The 27,035-nt window shown below is 37.5% G+C and overlaps 3 protein-coding genes across 6 annotated transcripts; 1 reads left to right on the forward strand and 2 right to left on the reverse strand.

Moving 5' to 3' along the window:
• Nucleotides 1-537: 537 nt before the first annotated feature.
• On the reverse strand, nucleotides 538-21,882 carry LOC122666029 (peptidyl-prolyl cis-trans isomerase-like). Its single transcript, XM_043862144.1, has 2 exons — nucleotides 21,870-21,882; nucleotides 538-1,125 (listed from the first exon to the last, which is right to left on the reverse strand). The coding sequence occupies exon 2, from the start codon at nucleotides 1,117-1,119 to the stop codon at nucleotides 538-540; it is 582 nt and encodes a 193-aa protein (XP_043718079.1). The 5' UTR covers nucleotides 1,120-1,125; nucleotides 21,870-21,882.
• LOC122664165 lies at nucleotides 8,509-15,359 on the forward strand. Of its 4 annotated transcripts, none has more exons than XM_043859869.1 (7): nucleotides 8,509-8,940; nucleotides 10,176-10,328; nucleotides 10,810-10,886; nucleotides 12,141-13,884; nucleotides 13,990-14,156; nucleotides 14,288-14,477; nucleotides 14,585-15,359. In XM_043859869.1, the coding sequence occupies exons 2-7, from the start codon at nucleotides 10,178-10,180 to the stop codon at nucleotides 15,175-15,177; spliced, it is 2,922 nt and encodes a 973-aa protein (XP_043715804.1). In that variant the 5' UTR covers nucleotides 8,509-8,940; nucleotides 10,176-10,177; the 3' UTR covers nucleotides 15,178-15,359. The 4 variants fall into 4 exon arrangements, with proteins under 4 accessions (XP_043715804.1, XP_043715807.1, XP_043715803.1 ...); XM_043859872.1 differs by having other exon boundaries at nucleotides 10,810-10,877; XM_043859868.1 differs by having other exon boundaries at nucleotides 10,176-10,327; nucleotides 10,806-10,886.
• LOC122664166 lies at nucleotides 17,877-22,286 on the reverse strand. The gene is made up of 3 exons (XM_043859873.1): nucleotides 22,131-22,286; nucleotides 18,458-18,534; nucleotides 17,877-18,291 (listed from the first exon to the last, which is right to left on the reverse strand). Exons 1-3 carry the CDS (start codon nucleotides 22,194-22,196, stop codon nucleotides 18,027-18,029), a joined length of 408 nt encoding a protein of 135 aa, XP_043715808.1. The 5' UTR covers nucleotides 22,197-22,286; the 3' UTR covers nucleotides 17,877-18,026.
• Nucleotides 22,287-27,035: the final 4,749 nt, after the last annotated feature.

Here is a 27,035-nt window from a genome sequence, read left to right on the forward strand (position 1 = left end):
TTGGAATCTATCATATTCTTAGTCTTGGTTGTTTGATAGAATCTATCTCCATTCTTAGCTATTATCAATCCTATGCCTTTAGGATCAAGGAGATCTCTAAGAGTTTTGATAAGGAACACTGCCTTAGGTGTAAGGGTGTCAATCGGTATGGTTTTGGTAATACGGTACGGTTTCAGTATGGTACGGTACCAAAAATAGGTACTCAATATCGATATTGTATCGTATAGGAGTCTTATTTTCAATACCGTTATTGTACCACTATGATACGGTTTTGATACGGTATAAAAAATTATATGAATATGGTACAAAAATGGTATAGAATTCGGTTTTTAAAAAATGGTGTTCCGCATTATCACCCAACCATACCTTCACGGCTTCACTTGATCACCAACAAAACCCACATGTCCATTCATTAATCCATAATATTGCACTCAGTAAACTGATTTTGCATAAAAATCTCAATGGAAGAAAAGTAGAAAAAGATGAGGGGAGAGAGATTAAAATCCTTGACAAAATCATATTTGGAAGAAGCATTTTTTATGACCATGTTACCAAATGCTCGTGTTCTCTGTACTTTGTAGTGCTGCAACTGAAGAGGAACGCTCTGTACTCTCTGCAATCAGCGATCATAACTGGCTTGGATGTCCTTCCACTAGAAGAACCGACCTTCTCGATTGCTTTCACCACGTCCATCCCTTCAACCATCTGTCCGAAAACCATGTGCTTTCCATGGAGCCACTCGGTCTTCGCAATGCAAATAAAGAACTGAGATTCGTTAGTGTTATGTCCAGCGTTAGCCATGGATAGAATGCCAGCTCCAGTGTATTTCTTGACGGAGTTCTTGTCGGCGAACTTGGATCCGTAGATCGACTCGCCACCGGTACCATTTTCGGCAATGAAATCACCACCCTGACACATGAATCTTGGGATCACACGGTGGAAGGACGATCCCTTGAAGTGCAGGGCCTTGCCGCTCCGACCAGATCCCTTCTCTCCAGTGCAAAGAGCACGGAAGTTCTCCACAGTGTGAGGGGTGACATCGGTGTAGAGCTCCATGACGATTCTACCAACGGGAGCACCGCCGATCGACATGTCGAAGAAGACCTTAGGGTTAGCCATTGCCGATTGAACTGAAAGGAGTGAAAGCGTGAAAGGAATTAGGGATTTGTCTTAGGAGTTAGGATTGTTAGGAGTTTAATTTTACAAATATACCCCATAACACGGTATGGTTTTGGTACATATTTGGTATAAAGGTACGGTTTCGGTACATACCGTCGGTATTGTACCCAATACCGATACCGTACCATAGCGTAGATAATACCATTTTTTGGTACTGTACTATATCATTTTTGCAATGGTACGGTTTTATACGGTCGGTTTCAATATCGGTATACGGTTTCGGTTCCAAATTGACACCCTTACTATCCACATCTTATATTATAAACAAGGCTTCTTACACAGTTTTTAGGCATCTGAAAAAGATCTCTAGTCCCTATTAAGAGTCCCTATAAGAGAGAGAGAGAGTACCCTAGTTTTTCAAAGACCTCGCTGTTGCGCAAACCAAGGGTGTCAAATGAGACAGTTCTCGGTAGTTGGGACAATTCCTTATTAGTTCTTGTCCCAAAAGGGCCAATCCTATAATTGTCTCGCTTACTAAACGGTCCCAAAACTAGGAATTAGTCCCGTTTAAGAATAGAACGGTCCAATTCTGATTCCTTAACAGTTTTAAGCACTTAAAAATCTCAAACCGTCAAAGGAACGGTCCAATAATATATATAAAAAATTGGACCGTTCCCTGTTTATTTATATTTTGATGGAAATTATCTTAGACTAATTTTTCTTAGACTAATTTTTCATATACACAAATTTCGGTGGATTTTATTTTATTTTTGTCATGTAAGATATCATCAATATACGGCCGTGGTTCAATTCATTTCCTTGTGGTCTTTAAATGCAACCTAAAATGTCAAAACTAGCAAGCCTTGGATGCATTGATATACCAGAAAATTGATTGAAAAAGTTCATTTATCAATGAAGGTTCTCAGTAACTATTCAAAGGGGCTATTTATTTCCACTTCTTGTGTTAGCTTGAGTGGTTGGTTTTTACTTTTCTTTGGTGGGTAAGTTGGTACCAATCTTCTCATATGAGAGGTCAACCCCATTGAACCAGTTGGCTACTTTCTTATATTCTTGTTTTTTTTTCTAGAACTATCTAGCAATCTAAAGTTAGTCGCCTTAGAACAATTCAAAGATAGGGTACCCTGGAGTTCTTCAACAGTTCAACTGTCCTCTTTACTTGTTTTAAGGTTCATTCCCTACCCCTCCTTTTTTTTTAAAGGATTATTTGTCTTAAGAATCTCCTCCAAAGAGTATAACATAATTATTATGGATATTTTATGCTGGCCAACCTTTTAATAAATGATGGCTATTGGCCAATTAATTGTTTAATCTTCTTCAGTGGCAGCTGTCTTGTCTTATTAGATGGATTAAAACATGCAAAGAACAACTAATTAATCAATAAGAGATATTGTAGCTTTTGATCAAGCCCCCACACATGATTTATATCCTTTGATCAATTCTATAATGTTTAAATCTTTGACTTCACTTAAAGATCTTATGATTAGCAAAACCCATTAATTATCTAATTGTGCCAATGACTCATAATTCCACTCTGCAATTCTTCATTTCCTTCATGCACTTAGAGCTGAAATAGCTTTTCATTTCTTTCTTATAATGAGTATATGAGCTTCTGAAACTTTTAAGATAAACAAAAGAGGGAGCATCCAATGTTCCAAAAAGAAAAAGAAGAGAAAGGCAAAAGGAAAAAAGAAAAAATTGAAAGTCTTATCTTTGCCAACTTGAATCTAATGGGCCACTTGACCAACCATTACTAGATTAGATAATAAAGCTATGGTGCCACACTAGGACAAGTTAGCTAGGTATCGAATTAGGTTTTGATTATGCCACAAGCTTTAGGTTTTACTCCATTGGCCAAAAAATAAAAGGTTTGAGTGAAGTGATGAAAGAGAAATTCCTTCACCAATGGCCATTGTTGTGTTTGAATGGGTGTCAGGGACCAATGAAGGGTATTTTGGACCTTCAACATATAGGGGGACGAATGATAACCTTAGATTCGTGGTTGAAGGAAAACGTTCCCCTCAATATCATCTCTCTCCTCAAATAAAAATTCTAAAACAGAAAAAAAAAAAAAAAACAAAAAACAAAAAACGAAATTTCGATTTCTTATTCTTTCAATGAATTGTTCTGAGGTCAACTAGATGACCAATCACTGAGACCCTTACATCCTAACCACCAGTTTAAGTGATACTTTAGTCATTTATCTAGTCTTAATCTTATCAAAACAACTAGCTTAATTTGTTTTCATTGACCATATCCCAAATGCTTCATTAGTTTCATTCATTCATTCATTAAGCTTGCTTATGAATCTAACTTTGTACCAAATCACATTAAATATAAATAGCCCTGGTAGTTTAGCCTCCAACCAAAAGAGTAGTTCTATTATTGCATAGGTTCTATTTAGTGGTCTGGTAGGCTTTCTATGAGGATTTTATAGTTGAGACCAAATGTTCTTCCTTTAGATGCAAGTTTGGAATAATAAGTTGAAGTGAAGTGATTAGTTAGAATGAGAGCTTAGTGTGATCCACTTTGTTCTTCCCACCACTACCCCTTGTTTTCTTATTTGAATACTTCTAAGCTAAGCTAAGCAAATCTCTCTCTCTCTCTCATACAAGAACAAGCTTTTGTAGAATGTGTAAAGAACCAAAGGAGACATAAAGGGGTTGAAGAGTAGTTAGAAGAGATTCTCTCTTTCAATCAAGGCACATCATTTTCTACTAGAATGGTGGGAGCCCCTTGGTTGAAAGATGCCAAGTTACTCACCAAAGTGTTTCTATTCGGATTAGGAAGAAGAGATGAGTACAAAATCCCCACTGCTTGATTTATCTATTCTGATTAGGAAAAAGACAACAATTAGCCGCCTAACCCATCCCTATCTATCATGCATTGCTATCTTATTAAGTTGTACCCTTAGCATATTTATTCAAGGGCAAAGTTTTCTTCCACCTATAGAGGACGGTTCACCCACCATCCTAGGGTTCACAAATCCCTTCCAGGGTTTTTGTATGTTCCAAAATACCCTCCTGATACCCATTCTCGTCCTCTCCCGCCCCTTGGTGCATGGGATCTCATTCACGAAAGAAACCTTAATCCAAGGGTTCCGATGGTTAGATGGAACTCCTGAAATAATATCAAGGGCATTTTGGACTTTGTACAATAGATGCCGATAGATAGAATATTGACAACCCAATTGCTAGATTTTCTTCTAAAAAACATGATGTTTAACTTTCAAATCCGTGAAACTAAAAAGGGTAGAAACTTATTTCTTAGTCCTCAAATTTTTTTGGTGGTTATAGAGTTCAACTTGTAAAATTGTGGAAAGTTCCTAGTAATTATCTAAGAAAATATTTAAAAGCTTTCATAAAGAAATAAAAAAAAATAATATATATATATATATATAGATATTTAAAAGATCTTTTTTTTTTTTTTGTTTAATGATTTAATCTAAAATATAATAATTGTTTAAGTTTTATTAATTAAATTTAAGGGTGTTTCTTTATTTTCAATGATCTGAGAACCAAATAGCTATAAAAGGGGTAAGAGATGACTAGTTCTTCTAGAAGTTGGATGTGTAGAGATTAAAAGTTAATTAAGTTGATTTTAAAATTCTTTTATTCATTTGTTGGGAATGTAGGAGTTACTGGATCTTACACATTCTTTGTGGAATTCTTTCTCAGACTCCTAGCAATCACATAATTTAGCAGTTACCGCTTGCATTATTTTTCTACATCATCACTTAATCATATACTAAATTTGGAAGAAAGAACGCTAACTGGTGTTGTGCCTCGGTGTGTATCTGCACCTAGACATAGTCTAACACAAAAAGACCAGTGCACCCCTGATCCTTTCTGCCTTTTCAGGGGGTGCACCGATCTTTTCACGTTGGATTGTGTCTGGGTGCAATTGCGCAAGTACACGCCACGCCCAACGACCAGTTAGTATTCCTTTTCCCATTAAATTTTAAAAGAAAAATTTTATGTGAGAAAGTGTACCGTCCATGTCTAGACATAAAAGGAGGATGAAATGATCTCCCCACCCCCATGAAAAAATCCCGTCCCGAATGTGCCAACTCGTGGATTCTCATTTGCTCCACACGTGCGCAGAGACCACACTCCTCCCACAAAGAAAGTCGGCCCTAAATTTTGTATCTTCTTCTTCTTCCCCATGTATCCCTAATTATACTGCAAATTTACTACAAAAAATCAATTCTTTTTTTTTTCTTTTGCAAAAATCAATTCTATTCAAACTATGCAATTATGGGAGACTATCGACAGAATCGAGCGGAAAGTCCCTATACTTGGTGAGTCATTGGGTCAATATTGGCCAACTGATAGAACGTATAGTCAATTTAGGAAAATATCTATATGTCCAAACAATTAAAATGTCAAATCATCATTTTCCCATGGCATAGATATAGAAACAACTTCATAACTACCTTATTCTTCTTCTTCTTCTTCTTATTATTATTATTAAGGTAAGAGTCGTATTCTGGTCATGTAGCGTCTACACCAACACGAGATCAATAAGACTACACATAGGAGCATTAATATAGATGTGATTTTTGATTTCATAGGGATAAGACAGTATTTCGTACATTTTTGTATCTGAGAGCAGGAGCTACATGACCAAGTAACGTTCTTTTCCATCATCATTATTATTATTTGAGGCATGTTCTCTGTCTGAGAACGTATTTGGGCACAAGTTGTGCCCAAACACACGGAGTAGGATTTGAGTCATTAGGGGGCGGACTGGTCATTTCGGCCACCCCCAAGCAACTATATCCATTATTATTATTATTATTATTATTATTTTCCTTAAAAAGGCTAAAACGACTTCCCTCTCCCAGTCTCCATCATAAATAAAGTAAGATGACATAGAATTAGGGCCAATTACTATCATCTGATGAGTCAATGAATCACCATCATAGTCGGTAATGGGTGTGACCCTAACCCTTCCCTTTTTAGTCTGTGGGGCACCAACGTCGTCCAACCAAAATTGACCTCTCATGCCTAACCCCATCTCCCACGGTAAAATGGTGGACAGGTGGAGTACTCTAATGTGACAGATTCTCCAATATATTAATAATCCTTGGCCTGCCTGATGGTAACCTAACGTCTCTCTCTAGAATCCTGTTGTTGATGCATCCGGGTACTCGTAATCAAATCCGGGTGTGGGATATGGGTCGGGTACTAATTTCTGTAGTCTTTACCCCCCCCCCCCCCCAAAAAAAAACAATTAAAGACCAAAAGAGTGGGTGATGGCAAAACTAACTAACGTGTAGACAACTTTTTCTCTGAAAAAAATAATCCTCTCCTACGCTCCAGCCTTTCTAGCGTGCATCCGACGACTAAGAGCAATTGGATCCCTCCAATCGTCAAATGTGCATTGGAGTGGGTAGCACGCTGGAGAGAATCCAAATCCCTTTTATTCATCCTTTAAATTGTAACTATATCCCCGACATCAAATTAATTTAAATTGTCTACTGAATTTCGAAATAGTTACCAACTCCCTATTAGAGAAGTTGAGGGAGATGCAAAAGTAGGGAGGGGGAGAGAGAGGGATAGAGAGACAGAGGAGAATGCAGAGATTGGGAAGGGGAAGAGTGTGGGCTAGACTCTAGAGAGAGGGGGTGGGGAGGGGAATATAGAGGCAAGGAAGGAGATGGAGAGAGAGGGTAGGGTAGGAGGGAGATACAGAGGCAAGAGGGGGAGAGAGAGAAGGTGGGGAGGGAAATGCATAGACATGGAAGGATATGGAGACGGCAGACAAGGCGAGAGAGAGATGTAGAGGTGGGGAGAAGAGAGGGAAAGAGAGGATGGGGTGGGAGATGTGGGATCGAATTCTTCTCCAGTGTGGGACGGTGTCCAACACACATCCAACGGCTGTAAAACCATGATATACATCAAGATGTGTGCTAGCGTGCTCATCGTGGTTCTACAATCGTTGGATGTGTGTTTGAGCCGAACCCAAGAGATGTGGGAGTTGGTGAGAGATTAGAGACACAGTTCGTTTCAAGTAAAATGTTCAACGACTGAGATTCAATATGCTTATCAATCAAAAAAAACCCAACCAACTTATTATGCTCATATCCGTCCCGTTACAATTGAACCAAGACAAAAATGTCTAATGTCCGGGGCACGCATCATGCATGGATTCAAACCCATCCATGCGTCCCATTGTTTACATAAAGGAGAAGGAAAGAGAGAGAATTTCCAATGCTACACTCACCCAAATTTACATTTTGAATCTACGCCATTTAACCATCCATTTGATCCAAAGATTCCTTGCAGCTGATTCCATTTTGATGGTTACGAGGACATACAATGTGGGTCCTTTCACTATTCTGCGATACACACAGAAAATTCCCCAATTGTAATACTCAACATTCTAACATACATACATACACATCACGAGGTAGAAAAACAAAGAAAACAGAAACCAGTGTGCAAAACAAGATGCCACATAGGAAACAAAAATTTGACTTTTCTCTCATATTTACAGATTTGCCCCTTCCATGTTCCATCCCTCACTCGCAGTATATATATATAATCACTCTTTCTTTCATTTTTCTCTTCCAATGCGAAGAAAGAACCAGAGAGAGAGAATGGGTCTTGAAATCGATGATGATCGTTGAAAGTGGAATTGCAGAGAAGGAAAATGGAAAAAAACCTAACTTTTTTCTTGACACGAAAGCTTTGTTGGGGTGGACGGTGGGGGCCTTCGGCCCGTCCATGTCGATGTTGTCCAGCCTCAACTGCTTTCGGGAATTCTTCCACTATGCAATGTCATAAAGCTAAACCATTCTCAGTTTACAATTTCGCTTCTCCTCTTTTTCTTCTTCTCATCATATTCCGCTTTTAGTCTTCTTCTTCTTCCACCTCCTCTGCTCTTCCACTTTCGTCAGCCTTTTACGGCGGCCACCTGAACTTCACACACACCTCTTCCCCTAACCCAATCTTGAGGAAAAGATTTCTTTGTCTTGTTACGATTACGCTTCTCCTTTTTGGTCGGTGAAGCAATGTAAGATAAGAATAAAGAAAAGCTGAAATTGGTTTTGCGGAAATTGAAGAAGAGGGGAGACTTTGTTTTGGAGGTGTTTCAACTTTGCTGAATATTGAATTGAGTTCTTCGGTTGTGGGATGAGAAGCTTGGACAATTGTTCGAGAAAAAGGTAAGCTTTTGAGTCCCGAGTCTTCAATCGACTGATATAGATTTGATATTAAAGGGAGACTGATAATTGGGACTGATTCGAAGTTGTTTCATAGTGGTTGAAGGCGGATGATCAATGCCTTCTATCAGTTTGTTTATAATGGAATCTTGAAGATGAGAAGAAGAAGGAGCGCTTTCCGGCGGAATCTGTCTGATAATGACCGAGATTTAGGAAATAGTAGTGAAAGGCAAGCTTGAATTTCAATCCTATATTCTCGCAAGTTTGTTTGCTGATTAGGATCTTTAATCCAATTATGCTGAGAGATAAGATTTTCAGCTATCTACCCATCTATGATCCTGGAAGCTGGAAGAAAGTTATTCCCTCATCTATGATCCTCACTCAGAATTGCTTGGATCTTTAATTAGCTAATATTGTTTCAGTTGGGGGAAAGTGCAGAGTGGCAAAAGCTTCACGAGCCCTTAACTGGAAGATACTTCATTAAAGGCTGAAAACGTGGTAGGCAAAAGGTTTTGATTCCTTTCAAACCAAAGCAGCAGGGATCATTAGCTTGGAAGATTGGAGTTTGAAATTGGAATTTGGTTCTCGGCTTCTTTCCAATATATCTCACTTGAAATCAACATTCAAAAGTTCAGGTATGCTTCTTTTCTCTTCTTCTTCTTCTTCTTATTTCCCTTATTTTGGTTGTTTTGCCAACTTAGAAGCGACCACCCTGAAGGAGAATATGTTAGAAGGGGGATTATATTCCCTCTTTGTTTCTACCCAAAATTTTTGCAACTTGGTCGCACCCAGGATACTCAACTTGATTCAGGTTCATCATGCATTAGATGTTTACTCTGGTAAAAACTGGATCTGCTTCAACTTGATTCAGAAATCCAGCTTCTTGTTTCAAAAGAATAACAAAATGTATCGGGCTATTTAGCTGCTTGTATTGCATTTTTGCAATAAAAAAAAAAAAAGAACAAATTTATTGGAAAGAAATGGTAGGGAGAAGAACAGGGTTGCAAAACTCAATACATAACAAATGAAACAACAAGGGTATAGAGAGAGAGAGTTATACACTCATATGTGATTGTGTGAGAACTTCACTGTTCCTTCATTGATCTCATATTCAGTTGTTTCCTGCGTACTTCACTGTCCAATTGCTCTGCTATCTTTACTGTATTTTGGGCTTTTAAATTTTTATCTAAAAAAAGTAGAGGTTTCTTCACGCTCCCATCTACCATTGTTTTGCAAGTTTTTGGGTTCATAAGCAGCTGCCTTGATGAAAGAGAGTGCCCATTTCCTATGGAGTAATATTTTTAGTGAAATTAATGAACACACTAAGTATTGGCACCGAACTTCAATCTCTTATACATTGGGAGTGGGCTGTGCTTGTGTTCTTAAAAAAGATAATAACATTGTATATTCAAATGAAAATATCATCATGGGATTAATTTTTATCTGATTCAATTGATATTGGGAGCCTAATGAATGAATGACGGATGGAGTAAAGATGCATGTTATGCTCCTGTTTTTGTTTACGATAACACAGGTATTGATTTCTTAATTATAATTTTCCATTACCCAAAAAGTGATGAATTATGGTATGCATCTCACTATAGCTGTTTTTCAAGTATTATGGTCATGGACAACTATCACTGGCTCGTTTTTTTTTTTTTCCTCCATTTATTACGCTATTTAAACCTGTACAACCTGAAATGTGTCTGCTTCTCTAAGAACTGTTTACTTCACAAACAAATTGTTCTGAGCTTTTTGTCTTTTCTAAGTGTGGTGTTTTAATCTTTTGTTTTCTTTTTTCCATCCCCCCATTTGGTAGGTCTGATTTGGCCATTTGATAACACATTCCAGGGTTCAAATAATCATTCAGTAATGGGAAAGAAATCAAAGAGACACACCTTACGCAGTGAGGGAGACCAATCAAACTGTATGTCTGGTTTGATTAGTATATTTGACTTCCGCCAGGATCGTTCTACTCAAAAGCTGCTTTCAGATAGAAAATGTGGGACCGGACATGCTTCCAGTAAGACTTTTTCTTTCATTTTTTTATTTCAGTTTTGTATATCTGAGATTAATATAACCATAATGCGTACACTCTTATGTATAATGTCAATGTGATGCTTTCTTAGAATTATTTTCCCACCCTACCCTCTGAAGCTGACTAAATGCCTTCAGAAAGACTTTTGGTCTTCTGATGAATTTGAACTTATGATATGCATTCTTATTTCTGTGAGCTGGATAGTATGAGTCGGAAGAAAGAAAGCATTGCAGAATAAATAGTACAACACATAAATTTGATGTTATTTTGTCACTATTAGTGAATTACAGCTTGAAAATGTAAAACACCAAGAATAACTAACAACTAATGTCCTCCTAACAGTTAGACTAAATCACAATATCATTTTCATATCTAGCCCTAATGATATATGTACTTTCTTTTATTTTTTAAATATCTTTGAGAACTTTTAATCCTCATCTTGAAGCTGTTGATTTTTCCTGTGCAGGTGGTGGAGATCTAAAGAGTAGACTTAATTTGCTAACCAGTTTTGATGAAATGAGTCACAGCAGTGATGTAAGTCTGGTAAAATTCCGTGCTTGCTTTGAATCTTTTGTTCATCATCTAAAGGATTATCATGCAATATGACTTCTTCTTCTTCTTTTACAAGTAACTATGTTTTATCAAGGACAAAACTAGGTAATAAATTCAACTTCACTCAATGCAACAAGATTCTTTCTCTACTTTCTTCCCCAAATGAAACTCACCATTAAGGCTCCATCTGGTTGGATGTAAAACAATGAAAAGTAGTGTTAAATATTTTTAAAAGAAAAATGAATAGCATAACAGAGAGTAGCTACATTTTAAATAGTAGTGTGATACATTTTAAAGTAACTTGGATTGAAAAGTGAAGTAATATATAGTCACTACAATTAGTAAGTTTTTGCATTGGTTACACAATGATTGTTGGTAAATTAGAAAAGTTTCCATTTTCCATCCAACTGGATGGAGCCTTAGTTTTCAAGCGCTCGTTCATTTCTAAAAACTTTGCTTTGATAAAGAAACGGCAATTGAGGTCTTACACCTACCATTTTCTCTCTTTTTTTATATCTTTTTTTAATAAACAATTAATGTTACATTTAAAAGGAACAAAAAAGCAATCATAGATAATTGGATTGCCAGCTCTAGAAGATGGAAAATCTTCCTTCCAGGCGATCAGAAAATAAAGAAATGGTTGATATATTCAAGATAATTACGTAGTTACAAAATAAAAAAGACAACATGATTTTTTATATGACCCACCTAAGTTGTGATAAAACCCACAGGAATTTTTAGTGGATGATAAACTTTTAGGTGTGTGGTTATGCTAGTCTCTTCTCTATTATCAAGTAGACTTGTCGTGGAAACCAAATAATCCAACTTTCTTGGGAATGCTTTTCCACTCATTTTACCCTTTTGAAGAGCCCCTTTACATTCATCTGTCTAACAAAGCATGAGAATCCCCCCCCCCCAACCCTCCAAGAAAAAGACTAACATGGCATAATTATAACATGCTAATCAATCAATGGCCTGCAAGAAAAGCCTACTTAAAAGACCTTTCATTCTGTGCATAAACAATTAAAAATAGTCTATTCCCTAATTGATTTAGAACAGTTACCAGCACCTCCTTTAAGGAAACAAATATATACCTAGTCTTCATAGTTCGCAGAAAATTGTTAATTGAAGTCCTAGATTTTAGGCATAAATTCACTCTGCATCTTGGAATGTAGCCTAGTTCATTTCCTCAAAGGTATGCTGTCATTACATGTTAATCAGTACTTTCAACTTTAAATGTTTCAGAATGGTGACAAAAGAAAAATACAGAAGGTTGATGGTGCTAAGACGAGTGTGAAGAAACTCATGGAAGAAGAGATGTCAAATGAGCAGCAACCAAAACACCAAATTGGAAATGTTGCAGTGGAAGAGACACAATCTGATTCAAAAAATGGAAGCTACTTGGGAAAGAACCATAAACAGGCAACCAAGTCCTGCAGTGGAACCTGTGATATGCAAGTCCATGATTCTAAAGCTTCTGCAAGCTTAAAATATCAACTACCTCATGATCTTCCAAATTCAGAGGAGCAATCTTCAAATAAAATCAATCTGGTTGCAGTAATGGAAGAGTTCTGCAATCAGTTCCATGATACCCAAGAAGCACAACTGCAGCATGAGAATGTAGGAAAGTTTAATGACGTACAAGGAACTACTAGTTTAGTGAAGCATACCCATCTTGATAAGCTTAATATGCAGATTCAGAATCCCAATACTCCAGAAAAACTGAGTGAAGCAACTGAGGCATTTCTAAATCAGAAGTTCATTGAAGCAGAACAGCAGAACAGAGGTCACCAGTCCAAACTATTCATGGATGCTTTAGAGATGTTGAACTCAAACAAGGAACTGTTTTTGAAACTCCTACAGGATCCAAACTCTGTGTTGATGAAACATATCGAAGATCTACGGGATGCTCAAGCAGCGGTTGGATGGACTAAGCTATTGCCAGAAGACAAGATGGCTAACTCCAAGGAATGTGAGAAGCTCGTCAGTGAGAAAAAGTTACAAAAGCAAACTGTGCATTCTTTTTTCAGGAGAAAGATTAAATCTCAGAAAATAAAGCCGTCAAAGGGAAGCGGCAAACCTCAGGCCTTGAATGATATAGTCTTGTTGAAGCCCAGACCAGAAGAGAAGCAAAATTCTGGAACTGAAACCAGTCCTAGCTTAAGAACTGAAGAACCAAGGGTGAGAAACACCTCCCATTTTTCTTTCGCAGAAATTGGAAAGAAGCTGAAACATGCCATGGGTGAAAATAGAAAGGAGCAGCGTTGGCCTCCTACATTACACAGAATACCTTACAAGCACCCATCAGAAGCTGTTAAAGAGATTAATGAAGAGGTCACTGAAAGGGGTTCACCTAGAGAAAGCAATTTCCATATTGGAAGAATGACCGATCCTTCTATCAATGTCAAGGGAAGAGACAAGGCAAGTCAGTCAAAAGACCTTGAGCCAAGTCAGTTGAAGGACCATGAACCAATCACTGGACATGAAGATGCTCCAACCAGTGTTGATGGCCAAAACATCACCATGAAAAATGTTGAAAATTTCAAACAAACTGAATCTAATATCTACATTGAGGCTATAAAACATCTATCTGATATTGTCAGCACTGGAAAGGAAGATATCGATTTGTCGAGTAGACAGATCCCAAAGACCTTGGGGGGGATACTTTCACTGCCTGAATACAATTTGTCGCCTATATTCAGTCCGGGAAGGGACAAGGAACATGACTCCGTAACTGCAGAAATGAGAGTTCAGCCTCATGACAATGTCCAGATGATCAATGAGAATGTGTTGCAGCTTAAAGAAGACAATGGTTCCGGTATTCTAATCCCACTGAGGCAGAATATAGAGACTCCACCATGCAATATTGACCATAAAGCTGATAGCAAACTGCAAGTCCCCGACTCAAATTCAAATATCTCACAAAACTTTTCTCCTGATAGCAAAATACAGGAAAGCACTTGTTCTGCCAAGGAGTTCAGTCCAGAAGGTGAAGCTCTATTCACCCTTCTATGTACAGTAAAAAGATTTTTTTTTTAATCCGATTCATACTTCCACCTTGATTTAAAAATTTTCATTTCTTAAATTTATGTAGCTGACATAAATACTGTTGAAATAACAAACATCGAGCACCCCGAAGAGTATATCCCCTTGGAAAAGTGCCCCGAGCCAGATTGTATTACAGCTCTCGACACAACCAACCAAAGCACAGATAAAACCAAAATTTTTGAGGAAGAAGAAACTTCTGAATGCTTGAGTCTGGTAAATAGCTGTCTATATGAGGATCTTATTAGGTTACTTGCGGCTATCAACTGATGTATTTCATGAGTGTTGATCCCAGTGGTTGTATCTCATTAACATCTTGTGTCAAAACTACACTCTTCTTTTTTCAGGACTCACCTGAAGAGAATCAGTCATCATCTTCATCTTCAGGTCCCTCCTCACCAAGCTCTGTAATTATCCAGAAAGTTGTAGATCAAGAGGGCATAACTGACAAACCCGAACAGCCAAGTCCAGTGTCTGTTCTTGAGCCATTCATCCAAGAAGATGCTACCAGCCCTGGCAGCACTATATCCCATCCAGGTAGGCTTTGTACTAGGAAACATGGCAGTCACATCTCTATTGTCAGTTTATACTTTATATCTTATGTTGATCCTGCTTCAGCACTAATCCATTCAAAACATGTGCAGCTGAGCCACCAATTCAACCACTACAGATTCATCTTGTAGAATATGACTCTTCAGCCTTGGTGTCAGAAAGTCCAGATCCAGAAATCTATGTAAGTTGTATGGAGGACAAACAGTCCACCTTTGAATATGTAAGGGCAGTACTGAGAATCTCTGGCTTCAACAGCTGGGATGAATTCCTTGGGAGGTCGGAATATACAGACCAGCTCCTTGACCCTTCTATGTTTGATGAAATGGAGGTTTTGTCTGGTCAACTTTGTAGTGATCAGAAGCAGCTCTTTGATTGCATCAATGAAGTTCTTGTGGAGGTCTATGATCGTTATTTTTCTTGCTCCCCTTGGGTATCATTTGGGAAACCAAACATCAGGCCAGTCCCAGTAGGGAAAAATCTCATCCGAGAGGTATGGGAAGGCATTGATTGTCATCTTCTTCCGCAAAATCAACAATTAGCAGTGGGCCGGATTTTAGAGAAGGACATGGCAAAAGCAGGAAAGTGGATGGACCTGAGATTTGATTTTGAGCTTATTAGTAATGAATTGGGGGATATCATCCTGGAAGAGTTGACTGAAGAAACAATAAATGAACTGTGTACATGAAGTTGTGATACTACCCTATAGATTTTCCAGATTTCAGGCAGGTTGGGAAAAGAAAATAATGATAGTGGCAGCTTCTGAAACAGGCAGGTTTTGGGTTCTGTCAAATAGCACCTGTAGCCAATGGCTAAAGCTATGGATGTACAGAACTACATCAAGACAAGAGGCTAAAACATTGAAGGAAATAAAAAACAAAGACAAAGAAAAGAATAGGAAATGGTGTTGCCTTAGGATGGGTTGTACAAGGTTGTACAATGGCTCTGACCTGGTCAAAATGAGAGTGATCAGGTGATCATAGAAATCAACCAGTGGAGATTTCATATGGAGAGCTCTCCATATTTTTTTTTCTCCCTCAGCTGTTCAGACCCGGTCAGCCATGCAACTAATAGAGTGAAGAGTGATCCTTCCCACCATTATAAGGAGGTCGAGGTCGAGATGGGGATGCACTTCTTCTGTATGAGGGATTGGTTTTAGTCACTTGTTTTGACTGATCATTTGTATTGTTCATTCTTCTCATTCAGTATGATTCAATCTTCTGTGTGGCTGCTGTTGTTCAATTCCCAAGTTTGGGAATACTATATTGTAATTAGATAGTAAAATGAAAGAAAATTTTGCATCCAATGCTTTGTATTTTTTCATGTAAGTTGAATTTCTTTAGCTTGTGCATTGTATTATTGATCCGAGTTACCAGAGCACAAACCTAGAGCAATAATGCTAAGGAGCAAAATTTGACTACAGCCTATTCAAACTAGCATACAGAATAGGAGCCGTAGGAGGCAGTAACATCTCTTCCCTCTCCAAACATTAAACAGAATAGCGGGGTTTGCAGGATCCCATCACAGACTCACAGGTGAAGATGTACTAAGTTGATGGTTCCTCCACTGTTTCCTTAATGACAGAGAGGGGAAAGGAGATAGAAGTCATAGAACCCTTATTTTAGGCTCAACAAATTCAAATAAAAAATCTCTACACAGCTCTAACTTAACGACACCTCCACACACCCCCCCCCCCCCCAAAAAAAAAAAGAAAAGAATTTTTTTGAAGTCTGGACAAATCCAAGGCACTGAAATATTGATATTCCTTCCAAATTAATAATTTGGATTATGATCTAGACATACTGTACTAGAGCTTTAAAAACTCCAATGCCTCATCAAATATGAAGCACGATGTCTCTTCAGGACCTCCAGGTGAGGACTATAGTAGACAAGAGCTCAAAGGATCCCTTTAGTTTCTTTATGACTCCTTCAGCTCTCAAGCATTTGATGCATATTGTTTCCGATATTTCATGTCGTTTATTATGGGAAAGAAATTTCTAAGAAGAAAGGGAGTGTAACATCCAACAGTACAGTACAAAGTATCCATAATCCAAATTTTAGCAGATTAAGAAGTACTGAAGCAGTTAGCCGCCCCATCTTGCCAGATTTTTATGCATTGCTGTTAGAACATTGCAAAGCCAACATATAAATGAAGTCAAGCACAAGGAAGCACATTCAATGTCAGCATCAACAGATTGCTGACATACACAACCATGTTAGCTCAAGCCAATCACATTTGGGAAAAGAAAAGAACAAGGCATTCACACTTCTTCCAATCCGTCTGCAACTTCCTCATTATATACTCCCTCCAAGTGTTAGCTACTGAACACGAGGTTGAAAATGTAAATGTATCTTCTAAGATCTAGCTTAATCATTCAGTCATACATAATTATAACCCCAAAGTCTACAATTGGCTCTGGGTGGCATATGTGAAAGGGGCATGGGTTTCCGATGCTGCCGATTTGGAGGAATCTCTCACGCCACATCAATCACAGCGCAAGAAATGGTTTCGTTCAGCAAGGGAGCCCCACATGGTGTCTGAGGAGAGAGAGTTTCTTCAGTGCAGAGTCCATGGCTCATCATGTGAGAGGCCTTTGGAAGGAATCCCCAGACAGCCTGCATGAGGATCTTTTACTTCATTTGAAATACTTCAAAACTTTTGAAGGAAATCCTTTTCCTTGGCATAACAAAGTCTTCTATGACTCCATCTATTTTAATGGAAAATGCTGTAAATTAAAGGTAATTTTTAACAAGAAAACACCAATAACATATAAAAAATAATAGCATTTAGATGGTAGTACTTGTAAAATAAAATATAGGTAATTTAGTTGAGATTTTGGGATACCATATTTTGCTTCTGAGTTAAGTCAGGATTTGCCATTAGTTCCATTAGTTTGGCTCATTTCTCTGTTACTTTAAAACCCATACATCAAACCAGATGGAAGCTATATAAGTGCCTGCTTATTCATGTTTCCTCTGTAGTCTGTAACAGAGTTTCCTAAAATCAGAAATGAAACAAAACACACCATTTCTCCCACATTGACACTAGTTATCGAATAGAATCAAATATTCAGGATTAGGTGGCAAACATGTGGGTCCCTCACGAAAACACCGATGCTTCCACCAATGAGATTCCACCTATGGCAAACATGTGGATCCCCGTTTTGTTGTGCTGTAAAATTTTGCATCTAAATAATATTTTAGCTGAAAATTTCCCTCCATGTAAAATTTTCCTATTTTTTCAAAAAAAAGGTAGGGGAGTATTATTCTAAGTTAAAACAAACAGTGCAAAAAACTTATTCTAGAGACATCTTTTTCTATTTTTCACTCTTTTACATGGAAACAAACGGATCCGTATACAAAACCGTACCCTTGCAAAGTTGTCGTCTGTCACAAATTCAGAAAATATCTTAGCAAGATAGCTGAGACACCAACAAGAAATACCCCATTGTGCAAATATTACTTGTCCCAAGAAGACTAAAGAACCCAGAGAACATAATGGAAAACTAGAAAAGCATCTGAGGAAGTAACAGCCTGTTACTTATGTCTCTTTTTTGCATGCAAAGAGGAGGCTGGGAGGATCGATCTCTTCTTTAGAAAGGCATTGGTTCTGCTCTCTGAATCTTCATCATCGCTATCATCTTCACCGAGTTTATCATTTTTCTCTGATGGATTGGATTCTTCTATGTTTTTGGCAGCTTTTCTTTTTCCAGCATCCAACTTGGCACGCAATTTCCTTTCTATAGGATCAGTTAAAGCTCTAGATTTTGTCTGATGTATTACTTTTGCCCCAAGTCCTAGCCTACACAGAGAGATGGGAATATGGCCTTAAGACACAAAACAAGTAATCTGAAAAAGACAAGCATACCCAAATGCGCACATGCACTCACAGACAGATAAGCACACAAACACAGGATTTGAGAGAAAAGGGGATGGGGAGAGAGAGAGGAGAAGAAAAATAGATCAACCTCGAGGGCCGGCCCTCAAATTCTTCAGTTGAATCATCCACTGTCGATCCACTCATGTCATTAACCCATGACTCAGCCTGCGTAAAAGTTGAAGCAGTGTAAGCAAAAAAGGGAAATATTCTTAAAACATTATGACAGTAAGGGGCTGGGTTACACTTCTTCTTATTGCTCAATACGCATGATGCTGAAAACTTTTTAAGCATCAATTTATAACAATCAAAATGCTTTGTTAAGGCACATAAATGCCTTGTTATATTTTAACTAAGCAAAATGATACAATCAAAAGTGGGGAAAAAGAGAAACCAAGCAGCCTTTTTTTTTTTGGGTGAATAAAACCAGCAGCTTTACTATACTATACAAGCAACAAGCTATAGAATCATTCCATGAGTGAGGCTACAATACATCAGAATGTCACAAAACAAAACTACCCTCAGAATTTTTTGCAGTTGGAAGCCCAGACAAGATGTTATTCAACTTTGTAAACCATTATATAGTTTATTAAAGCCCTCAAATATTTGTTGGTTTCTTCCCTCCCCATGGACCATTACACAGCAGCCAAAGTTTCCAAGTTCTACTAGTCTTGGCTCAGAAGGCACTTCTGTGCCAGTTGGTGATTTAATCTCCTCCAGTATTACCTAAGCATACCCATCAACTGAAGGAACCCAGCCTGCACCTCCATGGCATAATTACAGGGAATATGATGACAAGGGTACCTTTTAAGGCATAAATTGCAAGTAAGAATAATCCATCCTGGAATCAAGTAAATAACAGTACGGATGTTGTCCAACACCGAGCCCATGTAAAGACCCGTCCTTCATGGACCAATTTAATCCATCATATCCCAGTAGAAGGTGTGGCTAGGGGAGTCAAGTAGAGCTTTGAACTATTAGGAAACAGACAGTTTAGAGGTTAAAGCACCAGCATTGATACCAAAAGAAGACCTTATTAGCCCTACCCACCTTCAGCCTCATACCTTCAAAAGAAGATAAGTTCTTCATTTTCATTATCTCCTTCCACCATACACCACAAAATGTAAACCATGAATTAAATAAGGTGCAGAATTTTGTAAATATTATATGATTTTGTATCGATTCAAGATAGTTTCTCTTCCATTACCGTATATCAGACTCCAGGGCATGAGAGTCTGGTGATAGAATAAAGTCACTTTTAAAGGACACCATTAAGACTAAATTAGCTTCGTGGGTGCATATTGCCAAAATCTTTCAAAACATATTTGGATTCATTATTAGAGATTGGAAGGCGATCTTGTTAACCCAGTCTTCTTCTTCCGTTCAGCCTTGGTTCCTCACTCACTCTTCCCTTTCTATTCAGTCTTGGATGAACACTTGCCCCAGACCACCCCCCACCCCCGGGTGCGGAGGGTGAGCAAAGCAGTCCATTAAGTTGAAACCCAGAAGCTCTTATCTTTAGTGGCTCTTTTTAGGGACATTGAAGGGAATGCGCTTAAGATATTTTCTGGTCCAATTGGGGTAGCTGAACCAATTGCAGCAGATCTTTTATATGGCCTTGACATATCCACATCCTTGAATATTTAGCACTTGGTGATTCAAGGGAACTAAGCCATTATATTTGGTGAATCACATCATAATGTAAAGTTTATCCATCCATGTTATCATATTTTCGAGTTTAAAGGTGTCTCAAAGATAGAGTTTCCTCCTTCCTAGAATAACAATGCAATGCATTCCCTATAAATAACTATATATTCATAAGTACTAATTGTTTATTCACTGTAATTTTGACATTCCACCTTCTACTAACTCTTTCATTTTTTTTCTCTTTTTGATAGGCCCCTCCTAATAACTCTTTCCTTACCACTTCCCCCAAGTAATAAAGTTTTGGGAAAAGATTCTCTGAGCAGCCAAGGCAGGGTACGCTAGCACCTGTGAGTGTCTCTGTCTCCTTTTCACATGAAATGACTTTGCTGCCCTCCAATGTTTGATACCATTTTGCTGCACCTTATCGGTCTGCTCCTCTATGCCGCTTGCTCAGAGAACCCTGTCCCTAATGTTTTATTCTATCTTCCACACTAAAACTCCAGTTTCTTTTCCCACTAGAACATCCCCTTCTTTCTCCCCCCCCCCCCAAAAAAAAAAATTAATAATAAATAAAAAATAAAAATTCCTCCCATCTCTTACTCTCTTTATATAATATGGTAACTAAACCACAGTCATTAAAATAATAATAACTATTATTTTTATAATAATAGTAATAGTAATAAGGGCCTAAAAATGTTCGATAGATTTTTTGGGGAGGAGATAGGAGGAAGCTATGTTTTCTGAAGCTGTAACATTTCTGTTTCATATTTGTGTTTGTGTGTGTGGTGTGTTTAACCTTCAATTTCTAGGAACTTTTCTGGATGAAAATTGTGCATGAACTGAGAATTCTACAAAGAAGCCAGTACTTATTTTTTCTTTATTCCCCCCAACCCCCCACCCCTCTCCCCACCCCAAAAAAAAAAAAGAATGAAGCCAGGACCTTTTCACAATCATAAGGTATTATGGATTGCCTTGAATGTGCTCTAATTGATCTCCAATCTCCTTAGAGGCATACGCAATACTGAGGACTCTGTGAAAGAGGAGAAAGGCAAAAACTTTGGTTGATCCAATGTTAACACCAATTGCAGAAAGATAAACATTTTTTTCTGCAATACCTCTTTATCATGTTTAGCATAGCTTGCATCGGTTCATGGTTTTTTATCAGCTTTGAATTTGATTATTATAAGCAACATTTACTCATGCTATATTGAAGGGTCTTCACTGATTATAACCAATAAAGAGAGTTCTCTCCCTCCCCTCCAGTACTGGTGGAGTATTTATCAGAAGTAGAAACCTCGCCTTCAGCCCCTTGTTGGAAGTTTTTGTTGCAGTACTGACAGGTAATATAAGGTCTTAAAGCCTATATCTCCCCCAAGCCCCACCCTCTCCATCCAAAAGTCGTGAAGCCAATGCACACTTGTTTGGGTATTAACAGGTAATTTCTCCTTCAAAGTTGTGTCCTAGAAGTGAAGCATCTATTTCTCCTTTTTATAATTTGCATCAGTTCTTCCATGAAATTCTTCTTCTTCCATTCTAAAAACTGAAGATATGGAAAATTCGGGCAGCAAATCTCTTTTTACCTGCACTGATTTCTAGGTTTTTTATAATTATTTCTACAATTTGGTTTTCTAACAAATAAACATAAGAACTTCATACTGAAACCTAGTAATTTAGTCATGCCTTAAACAGAAATATCATGGGTTTCTATCCCTATGAATAAACTTGTCATCAGAGAGCCTCTTAAGGGTAGCAGCGGAGAACTAGAAAGTGATAATTCCGTCCACCTCCAACCTTTGCCCTTGTTGTAGAGGCACCGCACCGCAAAAATTACACAGATACACCCACACACTTACCATTGTCTCTCTCTCTCTCTTTCTGACTCCCATACTGAACTCTGGGTTTCTACTTCCCCTCTCGCCTTCAAGCTGAGTAGCTTCAGCCACTGAATCATCCATCGCAGCTACCAGCACAGCACTAGACGTCTAGACCCACTTAACTTGTTTAATAATTCCCAAAATAAAACAGAGGATCTATATATATCTCACTCAAAGATGGAGATAAAGAGAGACAGAAAGGGTTTGAAACTTAAAAGATGTTGAAGGAAGGAGAAATCTTACTAATTGAAATGCCTTATTCAATGTCACCAACTTCGGACGAACGGTCGGGGGTGTCTCCGTGCTCATTGTACCTTCCGCTTACACAGAATCGGAAACCCAACAGAAATTCGATAGTTTTCTGCTCGTAGAAGAAGAAAACTACACAGAACCACCGACTCACAAACTAATTTATACCAAAATTACAGTCTCATGGCTGCTGGTGGCCGGAAAACTTCTTAGCGATGGTGGAGGGCGGAATAGACGTTGTGATAACTGAACCAAAATCAGAGACAACCTGAGGAAAAAGAGTGACAGGGGGAGAGCACGAAATCAGGTGATTCAGACTCGTTTGGTTTTTGTCGAAGTTATCCTCAAATTTTTACCCAAAAAAAAAAAAATCCTAGGTAAAATTGCCATGTTTGGAAACAAATAAAAGGAAATGGGAAAGAGAGCTCGACCAGGTCCGACCGTGCGAAATGACCACCGCGCTCTAGAGCTTAACGCCTTTTCATGGAGCCGTGGTGGTCATTTCATGCAGCCTTGTGTCTGTTCGAAAGGGCAATAAGCCGCACACTACCAAGTAGCATTTTTTCTCTCAAGAAAAATATAATAACACAAAGGGAGAGGATTCCTGAAAGGCAACATGCCCCTGCGTCAGTGGGGGACAAATGGGAATATACGTGAAAGCATCAACATGCATGGGATTTTTGCCTTTCATGGGGTTGGGGCGGTGATCACTTTGCGTCGTCCCCTGTATCTAGACATAGGGGGTTCTTATATATACATAATTACATCATTCATAAGGATTGTCAGGCCAACATGGCCTAGCCTAGCCCGGCCCGACCAGAATCAATCAAGGCTAAACTGTGTTGGACCTGGGTTGAGGTATGCTATCCCAAGCTTGGGCTGGGCTTTGCCTCCGCTTAGTTAAGGATAAAAAATTCACCCCACCCCGGACCGGTTGCACCCCTACTGAGGACTACTTGATTAGAAAACCTTCTCTATAGTTTATGAATGGATGCAAGACCAATTGGAGATAGGGTTGCGAATGGAAGTAGAGTGTATAGAAGGAGTCGATAACACATAAGGTTTCTACCCAAAAAAAAAACATAACACATACGGTTGGGGGTGGAAATGGAATTAGGAAGTTACAAACTTACAATGACTCAATAGATAACTTAATCCATTCTTTTTAATGAGAAAAATAACTATGTCCGGGAGTGTGGCCTACACCAACATTCTCATGAGTCTATCTCTCTCCTCCTTATGCAAAAAGACACCTCTATCCCCTTGTTTTGAGAATGAGAGAGATAGGCACATGGGAGTGTGGCTTACACCAACACTCCTGGATAGAAAACTCCTTCCCTTTTTTAATTTATAGGCAAGTCCGCATGTAGCAATGTGCTTTGATGAAATGAACTGGGGAGATGGAGAGAATCGAAACAATGCTTCTACCATTATCTTGTTACTTGAATAAAAGATTATTTAACCTAGTGTTTCCCAAGTTATTGAAGACAAAGCAAACTAGATAATTTATTGTGTATATTAAAAAAAAAAAACAAAAGAAAATTAATAAATAAAACATGAACCAAAACATAAATAAAATATAAATGGGGAAGTATTTTTTTGGGTGGGAGTGTGGCCTTCCAAATGTCTATCTCTCTCGTCCTCAAATGAAAAGACACCTCTACCCCCTTGTTTTGAGGAGGAGATAGATAAACACATGGGACTGCTAATGTAGGCTACACTTCCTAATAAAGTTATTTTTCCCAATATATATATAATCCCAATCAACTAAATGCATAGTATTGATATTGTCATTAGGTTTCAATGTTAGGGTGTCAAAAATAAGAACAAACCGAACTACAACTAACTAGACCGATTCAAACAGAATAAAATGATAAAATTCAATTTTTTTACATATTTATATATAAAAACCAAGACCAACCAAATAATAGATTTATAAGGGATCATTACAAGAAACTAACAACAGATTGAAACGATTGGATCGATAGCTTTCGATTTTGACTTTTGTAGACCCAACACCTTATCAGTTTGATCGATCTAGCCACGTATATGCAAAAAAGAAGGGGGAACAAAATCAAATCAAACTGACCATTTGATACCTACATTCCAATTAATATAAGCCCAACATACAAATGTATTATGAATTGATTGATGGAAACTATGAAGTAAAAAGTGAGAATACATTTTTTTTTTTTTTTTGGGGGGTTAAGAGTGAGAATACATTATTCACTGTAGCAAACAAACTATGAAATACAAAACCTTCTTCTTCTTTTTTCTAAAAATGGCAAAAGTTAATAAGGATGGAACATCTTGATGGCTTACTATGGTGGAACAACAATTTTTAGCCATGTAACGGGATGATGTGGTAATTTTGACCGTCACATAGATGGATATAAGATTGAATTAGCTTCATGTCAAATTCAAGAAATTTAATTCCATCAAATACCCAACCAACTGTGTATTAATTTGCATATATATACTTTTTTATTTTTTAGTTGTCTTGTATGTCTATGCATCCTCTTGTAGTCCCTAAATTTGTGGGGTTTTGGTTTTTGATTGTGGGGAGAGGGGGGTTGGTAAGGAAGAGATAAAGATTTGACTTTTGTTAACTTTCATAATAAATAATGCAGGAGATAATGGAATTGGATCGATATGTAAGAGAGAGTTTTTTAGATAAGGGATGAGGACTAGCAAATGATAGGGTTTCTTTGTAACTTTTACTTAAATCAAAATGAGGTGACCCCACTGATATAGAGTGTATCAAAGTTTATCCTTACAATATAGGATGAGAACAGACTTGAGGTGGGTTCACGGGGGCGAGGTGATCATTTCATCCCCTTTTTGTCTGGGTGCAGGGGCCATGTGACTTAGCATCAAGCCCTCACACTAGTATATAATTGAGTCGATGTTTGCTGTCGATATAAGAGGCTATGTAAGCAGGTGAGGACCAATCAGCAGCCCTTATCGGTTCAATCAATTGAGGGCAGAGAGGTTATGTCTTGGGGGATGAGAGAGAATTGATCATCTGCATGCTCATCCCCTTGTAAATGGTAAAAATGGGATAGATGGTTACCTCTCACATGTACGTGTAGAGGAACTAGACTCATAATGAAAAGAGGCGTTAGCGGCTATAAGATGATGACTATTAGGTATAATTCCTAGAGCTTCTTTTATAAGATTATCATTGTTCGGTGTAATCTGTATAACTAAGTTTATCAAAACATTAATATAAGACAAAATGACCTTTTAGCACTCTATCCAAGAAGGCCTTCTTGATGGACCCACCCTCAATGTACCATGTGGGTAAATGATGTTGTTATTCCAACCATTTGCTAGACATGGTTTGGATTAATATTGTATCACATTTTATAACTTAATTTAATCAATTACTCCTATGTATTCTCATGTATGCCTAAGGATGTCCATGCATGTTTACGATATTTCAACCACTTCTATGTAGTCTTGTCTTCAATAGTCCTAATTTATCAAAGATTTTGTTTAAACACTTGGTAGGCTCTGTTTGGGTTGAAATTTGATTAAAAATAAATAAAAATCCTCGATGCTAATGTGCTACTATATTAATGATACTCTTTGTATTACACTTAACTTTAAAAAGTTTTATATGGAAAATGTTATAAGTAAAATTTTCCATGTTGAATAAATTTTTATTTTTTTTGGGTGGGAGGTAAAATATGATGTATACTTTTTCAATGCTTGTTTGCTATTTTTTATATGATAAAGTATTTAAATAATTTCATAAATGGATAAAGAATGCTAACCGGTTGCGTTTCCTGCACCTAGACACAAGACCGCGTATTTTTACCATTCAATCTCCAATGAACTCAAAAATCTCATTCCAACTGATCCCTCTACATGTGCTCTCATTGACCTTCACGCTAGTGCAAGTACTACACGCTGAGATAACAAGCTCTTGCCTTTTTATAAAATGCCCTTATAATGAGATCTGAATTATGCAAACCCTTTACCTATGGTTGTGAACTTGTATAACCATATATAAAGGGTCTCATCGATACATGTGCCATATACAACCCATCATTGGCAACAAAGGGTGCACTTAATATATTGATTTTAAGAAGAATTTTTAAAAAGCAGTTGATTTTAAAGCAATTTTTGTTTCAATTAAAAAAATCAAGTTATGAAAATTTGATTTTTACAATTGAATTTTATATTTTAACTATTTTACGCAGAAACAATCAAAGCTATAAGGTGCAATCTGATGACTAATCTGTAATTTTCAGGATATGAATATTAGAATGTAAAATACATTTAGTTATGTACTATTTTAAGGAATACTAAAGGAGTTTATAACTTTGTTTTATATTAAAAAAATATTTGTTGATTTAGTGTGGAATGTGCAATATGTTAAAAACAACTAAGCTTTAAAGCAAATTACATAATCTGCATTAAAAAAAGAATAAAACACACAATCAAATTGCAAAAATATATGCATTTAGTATGGAGGCTCACCTCTATCCAGCATTGCTACATGGTTAGTATATTGAAACTAAAACAAATAATATGCAAGATCCTAAAACTAAATAAGACATCAAACCTAGATTAAGGTTATAAACATGCTGAAAATTTAAAAAAATGCCATTATGCATGTAAACATGACATATACGCCTCTAAAACATTGAAGTCAATCCTAAGACACATGTTGGACATAAGAAATATGATTAAAAAAAAAAACCGCAAATGAACAAAGGTAAAACCTAAGAAATTTGTGCATATAAAAAAAGACAAAAATACCCCTAGGCATAGGGATGACCTATTAACGAGAAAATATGGGACAACGAAGGGGAAGACCCTATATTGAAAACCATGAAAACATGATAAAAACATCAATGGAGCTTCGATAAAGCAACAAAAAAAGGACAT

Source organism: Telopea speciosissima, chromosome 6, assembly GCF_018873765.1.
Source record: "Telopea speciosissima isolate NSW1024214 ecotype Mountain lineage chromosome 6, Tspe_v1, whole genome shotgun sequence".
Lineage (NCBI taxonomy): Eukaryota > Viridiplantae > Streptophyta > Magnoliopsida > Proteales > Proteaceae > Telopea > Telopea speciosissima.